General features: G+C 45.2%; 1 protein-coding gene and 1 long non-coding RNA gene across 2 annotated transcripts; both read right to left on the bottom strand.

Annotated features, from left to right (window-relative positions):
* Window positions 1-760: 760 nt before the first annotated feature.
* Window positions 761-5,764, bottom strand: LOC109145016. Its single transcript, XR_002046138.3, has 3 exons — window positions 5,568-5,764; window positions 3,769-4,181; window positions 761-3,368 (listed from the first exon to the last, which is right to left on the bottom strand). It is a non-coding gene; the product is annotated as an uncharacterized LOC109145016 (long non-coding RNA).
* A 419-nt stretch (window positions 5,765-6,183) lies between these two features.
* CHMP1B (charged multivesicular body protein 1B) lies at window positions 6,184-14,966 on the bottom strand. Its single transcript, XM_039572179.1, has 8 exons — window positions 14,844-14,966; window positions 12,540-12,637; window positions 11,677-11,823; window positions 10,817-10,885; window positions 10,556-10,663; window positions 10,165-10,208; window positions 9,785-9,857; window positions 6,184-9,195 (listed from the first exon to the last, which is right to left on the bottom strand). The coding sequence occupies exons 1-8, from the start codon at window positions 14,857-14,859 to the stop codon at window positions 9,151-9,153; spliced, it is 600 nt and encodes a 199-aa protein (XP_039428113.1). The 5' UTR covers window positions 14,860-14,966; the 3' UTR covers window positions 6,184-9,150.
* Between the last annotated feature and the right edge of the window lie 544 nt (window positions 14,967-15,510).

The raw sequence follows: 15,510 nt of genomic DNA on the forward strand, positions 1-15,510 counted from the left end.
AAGTCAATGACTTATGAAGGCAAGGAAAGAAAAGCCCCACTGTGCCCTCCATGGACTTGGGAAGATCCATGGTGGTACCCAGTGCACCAGACTGGGAAGGAGGATAGAAAACACGGATTTAAGTTGCTGTGTCCCAGTGGAGCACCTCCGGGGGCCATTGGACAGGTTCCGGTCTTGACGTCATTGAAATTGACACATTTTCTTTTCATTTTGGTAACAAAATTAATAAAATTCACACGTAGTTTAGTCCAGACTGAGTCTAGGCTTAAGTTGATATTCCAGTAAGTCAGGTTTTGGCTCAGATTTCCTCCTGAGGAAGGTTTAGTTGGTGATCCAGCAAAACAGGGTGAAGGGAAGGAAGGTTATCACCCTGTTTGCTGCTCTTCCTTCTCACCTCCAAACCCAAAAGCTCCAGTGGAGAGTTCTCTGCCTTCTCCAGTTTGTGCCAAGCCAGGAGCCCCTCAGGTGTTTGCATGTGTGTGTGCGTGTTGTCCCTTCTCCCTCAGACATTGTGTGTGTTTTCTCCCTTCTCCCTCAGACATTGTGTGTGCTGTCCCTTCTCCCTCAGACATTGTGTGTGTGCCCCTTTTCCCCTCAGACATTGTGTGTGTTCTCCCTTCTCCTTCACACATTGTGTGTGCTCCTTCTCCCTCAGGCATGGTGTGTGTGTTCTCCCTTCTCCCTCAGACATTGTGTATGCTCCCTTCTCCCTCAGACATTTGTGTGCGCTCCTTTTCCCCTCAGACATTGTGTGTGCTCTCCCTTCTCCCTCAGACATGGTGTGTGTGTTCTCCCTTCTCCCTCAGGCATGGTGTGTGCTCCCTTCTCCCTCAGACACTGTATGTGTGTGTACTCCTTCTCCCTCAGACACTGTATGTGTGTGTACTCCTTCTCCCTCAGACACTGTATGTGTGCTCTCCCTTGTCCCTCAGACATTTGTGTGTGCTCCTTCTCCCTTGCACAGTGTGCGTGTGCTCCCTTCTCCCTCAGACATTTGTGTGTACTACTTCTCCCTCACACGTTGTGTGTGTTCTCCCTTCTCCTTCAGAAATTTGTGTGTACTCCTTCTCCCTCGGACATGGTGTGCGTGTTTTCCCTTCTCCCTCAGACATGGTGTGTACTCCTTCTCCCTCACACGTTGTGTGTGTTCTCCCTTCTCCCTCACATGTTGTGTGCGCTCCTTTTCCCCTCAGACATTGTGTGTGTGTGTACTCCTTCTCCGTCAGACACTGTGTGTTCTCCCTCATCCCTCAGACATTTGTGTGTGCTCCCTTCTCCCTCAGACACTGAGTGTTCTCCCTCATCCCTCAGACATTTGTGTGTGCCCCTTTCTCTCAGACATGGTGTGTGTGCTCCCTTCTCCCTCAGGCATTGTGTGTTCTCCCTCATCCCTCAGACATTTGTGTGTGCCCCTTTCTCTCAGACATGGTGTGTGTGCTCCCTTCTACCTCAGGCATTGTGTGTACTCCCTTCTCCCTCAGACATGTGTGTGCTCCCTTTCCAGTCCATCCCAGCTGTCCCTCATTACATGCTCCGCCTGAGCCCCACGCAGGGTCGGGTTGCGCCGAGGCAAAGGTCAGAGGTACCTCCAGCCTGCATTTTGCCATCGCTTGATTATTCAGATAACAAACAACGTAAAGACTGAGGGGGCTTCTCTGTGCCCACAGACAGGGCCCGATCACTGTAGCAAAAGAAAAAGGCCATTTCTAATTCCTCCTGGCTCCCTGCTATCCTGAATCTCCCAAAAATAATTAAGCGAGCAGATGGTGTTTGTGGAGCTGGTGCTTGGCCACAGACTCCTTGCTCTGCCACGTCCTGCTTTTAATATACTGCCCAGCATTAATCAAGCAGTTTAGAAGCATCCTGTATCAGTTGTGCAAAACAGGGCTTAAATGATTTACTGTCGGATTCTTTCAGCTCCTGTTAGGCTCCTGTTTTTCTTTCATGTGGGGAGCAGGGGTCAGCAGCGGCAGGAGATCCGTGCTTTCACTTGGCCAACATTTGCTGCTGTCATTCCGAGCCCGCTCCAGTCCCTGCCGAGCGACGGATGTGTTCATGCTCCCAGCCCTGGATGCTAATTGATTTTAGGGAGCCCATTTATCAGTTAAATTTAGTAGATCACCCACCAGGTTTGCTGTTCACTGTCAAAGGTAATTCAATTAAAACTCCACAAGTGTGACTAACCAGTGGATGGTAAATATGTTCACCAGCTGTGTTTGCTGGACCTTCTCCATCCTATTGTGTCTGTGCCTGGTGGAGGATGTGCCCGAGCCCTATACCTTGGCTGATTAATGTATACAACAATTCTGCAGCACTGCCAAAAAAATTAAGCCCAAATGCCACCTTTGGGATTTGAATGCCTGAACATAAGAGCTTCAGAGAAGAGAAATCCTCAGGTGTGTTAAAGGCAGAAGTGCTACCATGATTGAATTAACTCAGGTCTTGGGGTTTTTAAAAGAACCTCTCAAAGAATCTGATTTGGATTTTTGGTTTTGAAAATAACTTCCAAAAAATCGAATTTGGATTTTAAAATCCATTGACAGTTTGGTTTCTCCTCATTCACTCCCAGTTTGCCCTCAGCCATCAGTCAGAGTTGATGTGAAACCATCCAATGTGGTTTTATCCATCATCAAAGCTGTATATAAATCAGGGAGATGTTCAGGAGCTCCTGGAAAGATGTTTCTATTAAACCCTGAGGTGGGGGAGCCTTGCTGGACCCTCCTGCCCGATCAGCTGGGCTTTGAGTCTCCTGCCTGCTGCCATCGGGCACTCAGATGCAGTTTGGTAGTAATTAAGCACATCATTAACAATCCCATTGCACACCACAGGACAAAATGGTGCGTCTGCTCAATAGATTAAAGGAAAACACTCTCTGAAAAGCACAGGTAAACAAGACACTCATCCCTCAACCTTTCACCCTGGAAGACCAAGGTTCACATCCCACTGGAGCACAAATAAATAGGGACTGGACTCCCCTGGGTCACTGCTGGGGGGTTTATAGTCACAATGAGACTATTTTGGAGCACGACAGAGTTGGTGGGGATGGGAGAGGATGGGTGGGATGCAGGCTTGGAAGGGGCTGGGAGCAAGCAATTCCTTAAATCCCTGCCTATCTAGAAAGCAGTCAATACAGTACTTACAGTGGCTGCCTAAAATTCTTCTTAAAAAATAAATTAGGCAGCAACATGGAGTTTCCAGGAGCTTCCATTACACAGATCCCATTCCAGCAGCCCCTTCTGCAAGAGTGAAAGCCCACACAACACTGAGATTTCCTGATTTCTCTGTGGTTGTAGGAAATAAATGAGCTGGAGCGACTCTGCAAACCACCGGCTTTCCTGCACATCTCTGTAGTGCAGGAGGAGGAAAACCTGTGTGGTAAAGAGTATCCTGAGAAAACAGCCAGATTTCCCAAATATCCCCATAAACCTTAATAAAGAGCTTGGGAATAGCTGGTTTATTACTCCAACCACAGGCTAAGAAAATTGTAAAACTTCAGCAAAAGCATTAAGTTTAGAAGAGAACCTGATATATTCCATATTTGCTGCTTTACACTCACCACACACCACACAGCTCAGGGTTTGGTGAGTATTACCTTTGTATTTCTAAACTACTTGGATGAAAAAACAGTGCTATTGTTAAATGTAATAATCACCACTAATAAATTATTACTTCTACTCTCTTTGCACATAAAACTACTCTGCAAAATATGTTATAATTACACATTTTACATGGAAATAGGAAGATTTTAAGCAGTGGTCAAATACTTACAGCGAGGTAACTGGATAAGGAATGGCTTCGATATACAGCTGCTGCCAGGAATTCTCCTTTTGTTGGTCCTGTTGAATCTCTCCCTTCTTCTAGCGTTAATAAATAAAGGCACCTGCTCTACAAATCAGCAGAAATCTGGAAAATCATTATCACTCCAACCTGGAAACAATGTCCATCATGACAGAACAAATGGGGAATGAGCCTACATGGGACTTTAAAAAAGGGCTCTATTTGTCAAATTACCAGAGGAAAAGTTGATCTTACTGTTATGGACTTTATCCACTTCCAGGTCACATCAATTAGTCACAGCAGGCTCGTGGAGACTGGAACTAATTTACAACACTCTGAACAGGCCTGCCTGCTTCTCCTATGGATTTCCAGGCAAATATTGGGACTTCAGATGGAACCTGGAACTGGAAAACCACCAGCAGCAGAAATTGAGCTTAACGGTTCTAGTATTGACCCATCTTGCAGCAAGAGAAACAAAGCCCTCATTGTGATAAGAATAAAGGGAAATATCTCCTGTAGAGACTCCAGGGTTATGTTTATCTAATCTTTGAAAAAAGAAAGGAGTCATAAAAGATTTAATAAAAAATGCTGAGCGCCTTTAAAGGAAGTTTTAAAATGTTTTCCTATCCCTGACAGCTCATTTTGACAGAAATTGATTGTGATAAAGAATTATGAATCAGATAGCAGGGAAATTAAATTAAGCTGATTATTATCTTGTCAGATACACACATTATGTCATGTTCGTTGCTTTAAACTTTTTGCAAAAAGATTGTTTCACTCAGGCTTAATAAATTTAGACTATCCTAAGCAATACACACAGGCGTGACTGTAAAACATCTTTTTTTTAAGACATTTAGATTTTATTTAGATTATTTCGATATTTTTATTTATATTATTTTCATTTTATTATTTTATATATAATCAACATATTTATATCACTCTCTAGATTATTTGGATTATTAAATATGCATATTTAGATTAGAAATATGCAATATGAAATACTTTATTCTCTGAAATCTCCCTTGTTTAGGTAAGGGCTGAGAGCAGCTTCTGTGCTGTCTGGATCTGGAAGCTCCTCATGGCGACCAGCACCACTGGAAGACCCTGGAAAGCGTTCCCAAAACCTGGATCCTGCAGCCCTTTGATTTTCTCTTTTGAACCACATCGTGCCGCTGATCCAGGCTGAGTTCCTTAATAAAGAGCAGTAAAGGGAAGCAGGAGCCTGGAAGACTCTCTGAGTGCATCTTCTTCCCAGTGAAAGCGGCTCCACTGGCACGTGAAATTAGTTACAGATTGTTCACGTCGGGCCTTTCCCTCATGGAATGGTAATGAAGGGAGCTGCTTCCGAAACAAGCAAGGCCACTGACCCTTCTCGGGGTTCCACTGGAAAAATGTTGTTTGAAAAAAGAAAGTTGGGAGCCAAGTGCTGCCGTGAGCTCAAAGCAGCCCAAGCAAGACGTGAAGCCAGAACTGCAGTGAACTGCAGAGAGAATCCTGAAATTAAAGTCAATCCTTCATCAAACCAAAGCTCATCAAACCCCTGATAAAAAATAAAATTACCACTAAAATCCATTTTCATCAGTACACACTCATTCCTTAAGTATAAAACAGAAGAACTACCACAGGACAGAAGCAGAACGCCAACGGCTAAAAACCCCCAAGATTTAACTAAAAACGAAATTTAAACCCAAGTTTTAAGCACAAGGTTACTCACTATCACACTCCTAACAGATCTCAGAGACCTGAATTACCCCCAAAGGCAGCTTGAAGAGTATTTAGTGCAAACTGACCCCATTCAGCTGATGGCCCTGTGGACGTGCCGGATTTCGGGATCACAGCCCCGGCACAGACACGTCCTACGGCGAGTGGATACTGCCCGAAGAGAGGTTCCACGGGAGAGGCTGTTCCCTAAATCAGCCGGCTCTCCTTAAACTATTCCAACCAGTCATTTCTGTAGGATCCACAAAAGCAAAGCCGGAGGTGCCCTCTGCTGGTTCCCAAACGACTGAAGAGAAATGTTAAAATGCACGGGTTTTAGGTCTGGGAAAGCCAAACCCAATCCCAGACTCAAACCCACACCACCTCCTGCCAGTTTTCCAGTGGTCCCTTGTTCTGTGTGTAAGGACAGAAAACCCTCTGAGTTGTTTAAGCACAGGGCTCTCTCCATACCAGACTAAACATTTTTAAACACACCATAAAATTAGAGTTTATGTTGCTACAATTAATATTAATTACTTCCCAATTGTCCCAAATCTCTCTCAGTAGTACCCACTTCATTTTCTTCTTGTTTTCTCGCCATAAAGATTTAATTTTCTGAATTTCTTCCCACAGGAAGGACATCTCATCTGCTTGTCCATCCATGTACTGAGACCTGTAGCAGCCACACAACCTGGACACGCATCCAGAGTAAGTTGTCTGTACAATTTTATTTACCACCTGCAGTTACATTTACAAACTGTCCCATACAAGTAAAGCAGTTTTCAAAGTGAACTCAACCAGAGCTACAAAAATTATTCTCTTCTCTATACACGGTACCAGCTTCAGAATTTGTCTATACACAACTGCTGATTATGTTTAACAAAAATTCACTATTTTTTGGCTCCAAGGATCTCCACAAAGGCAACTTGACAATTTTATCCCATTGCAATCATGACATTAAAGTTCTTTTTCTTGTTTTGCTTCCCTCTTCTTCCACCTGAAGCTTTGCATGGCTTTGTTTTGGAATTCTAACGAAGACAAAGCTACCACAGACCAGCAGTTTTAGTAACAGAGGACAAAAATGCTGAGCAAAACCATCCAGCAACATTTCAAGCAATGTTTCACTTTACACGTGCCTGCTCATCAGCAGAAATATTGAAATTTTAGCTGGCAATAAGGTTCCAGAAAAGCACAAACAAGTGATTTACCATGAAATGAACTTTACAAACAGTCAACTTACAGAGACAAAACAAGGTTGGAGTGAGGAGCCAGAGCTGCTAAGGGAAGAGAAATGTTTTGAGGAGCCTGAAGGGAGGAAGGATGAAACTCAAATATTGCTTTAAGAGTAACTTTCAGCTTTAAGCATTTCCAAATGACATGAGAAGAATGTATATATTTAAAATATAACTTAAACCTTTCTGGATGCAGCTCTCAGCCAGAGTGAAAGCATTTCCCCAGGAGAGGGCAGGAGTTCTGTATGCAGGAGCTGCCAGCCCCAAACCCTGGCACGGCTGGAATACACAGCAACTCCGGGAGTGAAGTCAACAGGGCAAAAATTCCCGGTCTCAACCACTTATTTCTTTCTAAGCCTCTTTGCATCACAGTCCCCCAGACATAACCTTAATTATGTCAGTCAAACTTTTTTATTTCTTAATTCCTTTCAAGAGACACCACTGGAAATCTATGCTGGTCCTGGAGATCATCAGCCTGGGATAAGATCAAAACTCCACAACAATCAATAAAATAATGAAGCTTATTTAGCCTTTCTGTTGCAGCAATCTCAGTCCCACTCTATTTTTAAATCCCTCCAAGGCTCACAGCAAGGCAACAGACTGGGAAAATCAACCATGTGGGAGCTCAGAATTGCTGTATGACCCTCAACTAATTCCAGAATAGCCCAAAACAGTCTAACAGCAGCATAATCTTTAACATTAAAAGAAGCCAGACACAGCAGCCGGAGCTATCTGCTATCAAACACTGAATCCTCAGTATTTCATGGACAGCTCCAAGTAAACTCCAGTGTGGAGCGATTCCACAGCAGGAAGCTCCCAGCACTCTCATGATATGAAGTAACTGAACATTAAAAAGCTGAAGAAGTCCAGCAAGGCAAAGGCACACACACAGCCACCCCAGCTGGGTAACTGCGTTGCATAGATACACCATGATCTTGGTTACACTGTTCAGAAGCAGCCAGGGAAGAAAATGCAGGAAGTAGTCCCTTTCCTAGGATGTTTTTTAATAGTTGGAAGGGATTGTAGCCAGACTACAGCTGTCAGGATGTGGTTTTCAAACACCTTCCAACTTCTCCTGTTTACAGAAGAAACACTCTAGGTGTTTACATTTATTTTTAACCCCACTTTCTTTCTAACAAGTGAAAAGATCCCATTTTAAACTCACGGTTTGAGTTCAGCCACCAGTGTGAGAGAGAATCTCACAACAGTTCACATTGTTTTGTCTATCTTATTTTCCTTATTTTATTTTTACAGTAACCTTGATTACTCCAGTCCATAACATCCTGCTCAATCCTTGGAGTGAGCTGGGTAACACATTCAAAATAACGTCTGAAACTGCTCTGAAATGTTTCGTCATTTTTGTACATTTTCACTGAAAAAATCCTGCTTGAATAAAAAAGTGAGTTGTTGTTTTTTTTTTTTCCCTTAAACAATTCCCTAACTCTGGAAAAGCCACGTGGCCCTGAGCACCAGGCAATTAAGAATCAATTGCAAGCCTGGTGCTCCACATCCTCCCTCACCCCTACAAAGACAAAACACAAAAATGAGCCCAAAAAAGTCAGGAAGAGAATGTGAACGTCACTGTTTACCACAACACATCACAAGTGGTCTCAGCTACAAATTTCTACAACCATTTTTTACTTTACAACTGCAACAAGAGTTTGAAGCTACTGAGAGCAGCCAGACTCTCTTACTATGCAGAAATACAAGGGGATTGCTAAAATTAGCTCCTCCATACAACCAGAATATTACAAATCATGGGGTTTTATCTGCAGACAGCAACAGACCTGGCAGAGTCCAAAAATATATTTTATTCCTCCTGTGCTAAAGTGATGCCACCACACAAGTCCTCAGTTATATGAAATCAGCTTTTGGTAACTCATTTTTGAACTAAACTGTTAATTTCAGCACATTTATCCTAACTTTTAAAGACTAAAAAACTCAAAGTCCACTTATTTGTTTCAACAAGTGCATTTTCCAGGAGGTCCACGCTGTCCATCCCTGCGTGTTCCAGGAGATTGGCTCTGTAGGGAAATCATCTACAACAATCATCTGAACTGATACATCAGTTCTCCAACCATAAACAGTTCTCATAATTTAAAAAAAATCACTTACTAATTTAAAATATATCTCACTGACACTCTGCTTTGCTTGGAACTAGAATGTACCACCATTAGTAGCTGACTTAGAACATCAACTTGAATTTGTGAAAAAAGCTTGCAAAAAATAGATCAACTTCCAAATGTACAGAAAAGGACATCAGAGCTGGTATTTTTGGGTCACTTAATGTATTTCAGAAAGAGTAGCAAGCTGGGAGTGAAGTCCCCTATATTACAAATATTCAAACACCTAAGCTGGACTGTTTTACACCTCAAGTGGAGTGCAGGGTTAGTTCCAGACAGGGAATTTGGAAGCAGGTCCAAAGAACTGCAGCTCTGTTCAGTTAGACTTGATCACGTAGGCGGGCCAGTCTCTGTGACAGCTCATCCTGCACAGTTGGAAAACACAAAGGGAAAACCATCCATCAGGAACAGGAAAAGCAACTTTTGCCACCTCATGTCCAGCTGATGAGAAATTCTCTCATGGCTTAACAAGATTTGCTTAAAATCTCAAGCATGGCTGTGAGGGAGGAGTTTCAGAACACAAAACTAGGTAGAGAAAGGGTTGGGGTTTTGCGGTTTTTTTCAAAGAACGTGGAATATTTGATAGGACAAGGAGGCTGAAACCCTCCCCTGTGAGGGTGGGGAGGCCCTGGCACAGGGTGCCCAGAGAAGCTGTGGCTGCCCCATCCCTGGAAGTGTCCAAGGCCATGTTGGATGGGGCTTGGAGCAACCTGGGACAGTGGAAGGTGTCCCTGCCCATGGCAGGGGGTGGCACTGGACAGGCTTTTAAAGTCCCTTCCCTTTAACAACTGTATTGCTAAAATCAGTGAGACTTTTAACCACATAGTTTCCTTGGGACAGCTGGAAAAGAATTCTAATTTAGCAATTTAGCATTTTGTTTTGACAGAGTGAAGCAATAATTCTCACATCCCATTTCTCCAGAACACAATGACTTCACTGAAATCCAACGTTTACCTGCTCTGCTGAGGCAACGCTTGTACCAACAGAACCTGTCTGTCCTTGAGGTAGTTCCATGTTCAGATCAAGGCTAACAGGAGAAAACAGAGCAAACACCAAGTCAGGCACAGGTGGATAAAGGGGGAAGCACAATAACTGACAGCAGAGGAATAATGAGACAGCATCCCATGAACGCTGTACTCCAGAGCTACACAAGCTGGTGAGTAATTTTGACTCACTACTAAGACAAGTCATGTATGTCCAGAGGTAAAAGGAAAATTGTGGTTTTTCTCTGCTTCCAAGAGACAGAGTTATAAAACAAGGGTGTTTGACCTAAGTTACAACCAGGAAGGGTTGTGGGAACCAAGATTTATTCGAGAAATAGAAATTTCACCTACCCTGCTTCATCTGCCATTTCCTGCAGGAGCATGTCCACCTGGTTCTAAAGGAAAACAAAAATGGATTGTTGTGGTTGGACTTTCCAACAACCTCTCCTGTTAGGTTTTTAGAGAACAGGAATTATTTTAACAAAACTGATTTAAAGGTAAATGTCTTCGGCAGAACAGTTTTGTGCTTAACCACTAGAAGGTATGAACTCAAAAGAGCAGAGGTGCTCAGCAGTCAAAATGACATTAATTGAACTCTGGCTTGTAAATAATGCTTCTAAGGAATTCAACTTATCTGCAAAGAACTGCAAACATACACCTGGAGTGTTTCAAATGCTGATAATGAACAGCTAAGACACATAATTTAAGATCACCTTGTTAAAATATAATTTATTATTCTTACTTGTGGCGTTGTTAACGTTGTAGTGTTGCTCATTGTGTCTTCCATCTGCTGTGTCTGAACATCCAGTGTCTCAAACTGATGTTCAAATTTGTCCATTAGTGCAGAGATCTATGAAAAATATGAACCAAATCACTTATCTTAAGATAACAGAAAAAATACATCTCAACTGGAAAACTCTTGATTGAATGTGCCTTTTTAAAACTTGTGTCTGTTGTCCCTTCTGCTTTTGGTGTCAGCTCCAAGAAAATTAAGTCTATTTACCTTTTCCAAGTTCATGCTCTTCAATGTGGCATCCATAGACTTCACCACCCCTGCCATCGACTTTGTTACCTGAAACGGGGGGAAGGGAATTATTACAGGGAAAAATGAGCAGTTTAGGAACAAATCCTCCCCTGTGAGGGTGGTGAGGCGCTGGCATAGGGTGCCCAGAGCATGGCTGCCCCATCCCTGGAAGTGTCCAAGGCCAGGTTGAACGGGGCTTGGAGCAACCTGGGATAGTGGAAGATGTCCCTGTCCATGGCAGGGGGTGGAACAGGATGGGTTTTTGGTCCCTTCCAACCCAAATCATTCTACGATTCTGTGATTTCTTACCCAGCTCTCTTATCTCTGTCCACAGAGCTTTGACAGCATCAAATAAGAAGGAACATACTATTGCCATCTGGAACGTCATATTTTAAATAGCTCCTACCATTCCAAGCTCTAGAAATTAACTCAGCCACTTGAAGTACACGTTGTGAGGCAAAATTCACTAAAAATGAGCTTTATATGGCATTCATTTCTGTAGACTTGAGACTTGTCGCTGTTAAGGGATACATTTGGTCCACAGGTCACAATAAACTTTCAAGATGAAGAGCAGCAAATTAGTTTACCTTAAACAACTACCTGAGCTAAAAAAGATCTCTGGAATCACAACTCCCACCTCATGACTTTATGTATTTTGAAGGGGAGAACTATCTTTGTAAAACAATCCAAAGAGCAGCTACCAGAGGATTTCCAGCACCCAACTGACTCTTGGCTACATCTCAAACTGAAAGTTCCCAGCTCATTCCAGCTGGGATGAAGTCACTCCACAGAAGGTGAGAGGTGTCCTCCTTGCCCCTGCAGGATGGGGAGGGCCTCACCTTGCCCATGGTGACGGCAGTCTGGACCCTGGCTGCCACGGCGTCCACGCGGGCGCTCATGCGCAGGAAGTTGATGGCCTGGTTCTTCTGGCGGATAGCGTTCTCCGCGTGGATCCGGGCCACTTCCATGTTCCCCTTCTGAATGGCCTTGGGAAAGGGGGAAAGACAAAAGGAAAAGCCTTTTACCCTTCCCTGCTCTTGTAAACAGGATTTCTGTGTAGTCTCTTTTGATTTTGAAAGAAGCATTAATTAGTCACTATATTTTTTTCTACTAAAGAAAACAAACCCCTCCCTCCTCCCACAATAGATCCCAAACGTTTCCAAGATGTGAACCCCGAACTTCTTTCCAAGGAAGGCATTGGAAAGAATGCACTTCAAACAGGAAGTTTTGCAGAGCTACAGAAATACAATTTTCTGTTCCTGAAAACATCTTCAGTCTCAAGACACAAACACAGGCACAGGTGGTACAGCTGTATCTCATGGGCAAAAATACAGGCAAATCAACTCAGTCTCTCTTCACTACTTCAAGGACTCAAAAGCTGTTTTGAAGTTCCTCTCCACAAGTCCTTTTAATACAAGCTGATAAACATGAAGTGGTTTTAACTCTGAGAACAACAGTCTCTACAAAGCACATACAAGACAATCCTCTCGGGAAGCAAACGCCACCAGCGGGCCATGAGGATACACAAGGATTTATCCTCATGTTTATTAATAAGCAAAGGAAGATTTATAGTCACATATTTTAAATCACAAACATTGACCACATGATTATTAGCATGCACACCAGGGAAATGACAAAACACCAGATGTCTTCCTGCTGTAACATGCAAGCAACAGGCCTAGAAAGCTTGGTTCAGACTTACCTTCTTAATTTTAGCTTTCTCAGCCTTTTCTTCTTTGTCGCATTTTTTGGAGTTTCTGTTGAGCTCCTTTGCAGCAAACTTCAAATTAAACAGGTGTTCTGCAGTGCAAGTTAAGGGACCAAACCTACTTCAGACTGATAAATCCAACCACCAAACACCCCCCAAGAGCAACTGAAAGTGGTTCTCTGCCAGTTACTTTCACTCCCACACCTGGGAGCTGCGACTCTCAGTGAAATGATGTGGTTCCCTGACCTGCCTGGAACCTCGCCATCCAAAAAAAGCCCAAAGCCACTGTTGAACACAACAAACGACCAGTGTAACAGCAAACTGGTTCAGCTGGCCATGGCCAGCTACAAACCAGCAGGATCTTGAATTTAAATTGCTCATCCAGCTCCTTCCCAGCCCTGGGTCATGTGAGTGATCCTGGGCTCTCCGACAGCTCCATCATCTGACTTTTGGGCAGAGAGTACTTCAGTCAGGAAAAGAAACTTTTTAAAAACAAAAGTTCAAGTCCTGCTTAAACTGACAGCTCCAAGAAAACAAGACAAGCCTTAAGAGTGACTTGGAATGACTGCACTAGACTACTACTAACAGAGAATGAAGTGTGTGCTGTAAAAATAACAATCAAAAAACATTCTCTTAAAATACTGTTGATGAAAGCTTCCAAGTAATATCAGTCATTCTCAAACAATATGGAAGACTTTGAAAGAAGCTTGTAGGCTTCTTTCCTGCCACCTGTGCTATCTCAAGAGGAAGATGCACCAGGTACTAAGATAATTAACAATTAAGTGGAAGCACAAAGCTAAACATTATGAGTACTTGAGGTTTCTTCAATATTTCAAGCACATAAATTATTCCAGAGCTGTTTTCTGCTTTGAAGTCCAGCCACGCCTCTTACTCTGACAGCAACCTGGAGACATTAGGAATGTCTTTATTATCCTATAAACATCACCAGCAGGCTACAAACAGGTAACAGGTGTGACTTTGCATTTAGGAGATCTATTAATGTAGGTACCAGTAGCAGAGCAGTTTATTTTGAAGTAACTTCCTCAGTTACACAGCTGGGGAATTTACCTGACATTAAACCAGCTCACCTGCCACCTCCTCAGCTCAGCCATCCCTGAGAAGCACATTCCTGCTCCTCCCTTCAAGGAGTTGTCTTTCTCAACGTGCGACAACCCAAGTGGAACCCAGCTTCCACCTCGGTTTGTGACTCACAGTCAGCTGCTCCAGCAATCCCGTCAGTCCATACCAGGACAACTGGCAAAGCCAGCACTGCCTGCACATTCCAATCACGCTGAGACCACTGGAATCCACACTGAGACTTCTGGAATCTGTAAGAGTTTTCTGCCCCTGTGCATTAAGATGGTTTTATACAGCAAGAAAGTTTCAGTCAGCCCACACAGGGCTCTGTGTGTAAATTCTTTGCAAGAGCAGGAAGCACAGCTGATGTGGTGGCTGTCTGGCAGACAGCCCGGCTGACATCACTCCAGTCTATACACACGTATGTCGTCCCTGCCGCACAATTTGCACTATTTTTAGTATAAATTGTGTTTTCTGCCTCAGGAACTGGGCTGTCCCTCCATCCACCACAGTCCTGCCTCCTCCCCCTCACTCCCATCCAAGGCTGCCTGATCACACCTTGGGAAGAGACATCGAACTTCCCACTCACTTCCTTTTCCCTTCAGGGCGGTGAAACCACAGAATCACGGAATAACTGACGTTGGAAGGGACGTCCAGAGATCACCCAGTCCAACCCCCTTGCCCTGGCAGGTCACCTGGAGCAGGAACGCGTCCAGGTGGGTTTGGGATGTCTCCAGACACGGAGACTCCACACTCCCCCGGGCAGCTGTTCCAGTGCTCTGCCCCCTCCACGGAAAGAAGTTCTTCCTCGTGTTGAGGTGGAACTTCTTAGTTTTTAGTTTATGGCCATTGCTCCTCATCCTGGTGCTAGGCACCACTGAACAAAGCCTGGCACCATCCTCTGACACCCCTTGGAGATACTGGTATAGAACATGAAATCCCTTCTCGGTCTTCTCGTCTTTAGAAGAGAATTCCGAGGTTCAGAGAGCTCAGCTCCTGCCAGTGTCACACCCAGCCCTCGCTCTGCTGCTGCTGCAGCCCCTCGGGCCCCGCGACCACCGCCATGAGGGAGGATCGCCTCCTCCTTTCCCCGCGCCCCGGGGGCTCCTCCCGGCGGGGAGGCCTCGTTTGCCACCGCCACCGCCACCGCCACCTCCCCCCGGCCCGGCCCGGCCCCGGCGGCTCCCGGCCCGGCCCGCCCGCGGTCCCGCCCGAGGATACTCTCCATGTTGGACATGCCGGCGGCCCCGGGGGGAGCGGCGCGGCTCCGGACCGGGCTGGGGCAGCGCTGGGCCCGGGGCGGCGGGCGGCTCCGGCGGCTCCTGGTTCCGGCCCCGTGACGAGCCGGGGCGGAGCCGCGCCTGCGGCTTTGGGAAGGGAGGGACGGGGAGACTCATTCCGGCCCTCCCCTGCTGTGGGCAGGGACGCGTCCGTACAGCGGGGTGCTCCGAATCCCGGCCGGCGTGGCCTTGGACACGTCCACGGATGGGGGAGCTACAGCTTCTCTGCGAAATCTATTTCAGGGCCTCACCACCCTCACAGGGAAGAATTTCTTCCTAATATCCAGTGTCACTTTCCTAATATCCAGTCTAAATCACAGAATATCCTGAGTTGGAAGGGACCCACAAAGATAACAGTCCAACTCCTGGCCCTGCACAGACACCCCAGCAATCCCACCCTATGCATCCCTGGGAGCGGTGTCCAAACACTCCTGGAGCTCTGGCAGCCTCGGGGCCGTGTCCATTCCCTGGGGAGCCCTTCCAGTGTGCGACAAGTTCTGGGAGAAAAGAACCTTTCCTGATCTCCAGCCTGACCCTCCCGTGGCACAGCTTCAGCCTCGGGGCCTGTCCCTGTCACCGCCACAGAGATCAGTGCCTGCCCCTTCGCC

The sequence above is a fragment of the Corvus cornix genome, chromosome 4A (genome assembly GCF_000738735.6).
Source record: "Corvus cornix cornix isolate S_Up_H32 chromosome 4A, ASM73873v5, whole genome shotgun sequence".
Classification (NCBI taxonomy): domain Eukaryota; kingdom Metazoa; phylum Chordata; class Aves; order Passeriformes; family Corvidae; genus Corvus; species Corvus cornix.

Bases quoted from the DNA above. Each gene is read 5' to 3' on its own strand.
- CHMP1B (XM_039572179.1), bottom strand. The intron at 10,886-11,676 runs GTGAGGCCCTCC...CCCCCGTTTCAG, and splicing joins CTGCCGTCACCATGGGCAAG to GTAACAAAGTCGATGGCAGG. The intron at 9,858-10,164 runs GTAGGTGAAATT...TTCTCCTGTTAG, and splicing joins GAAATGGCAGATGAAGCAGG to CCTTGATCTGAACATGGAAC.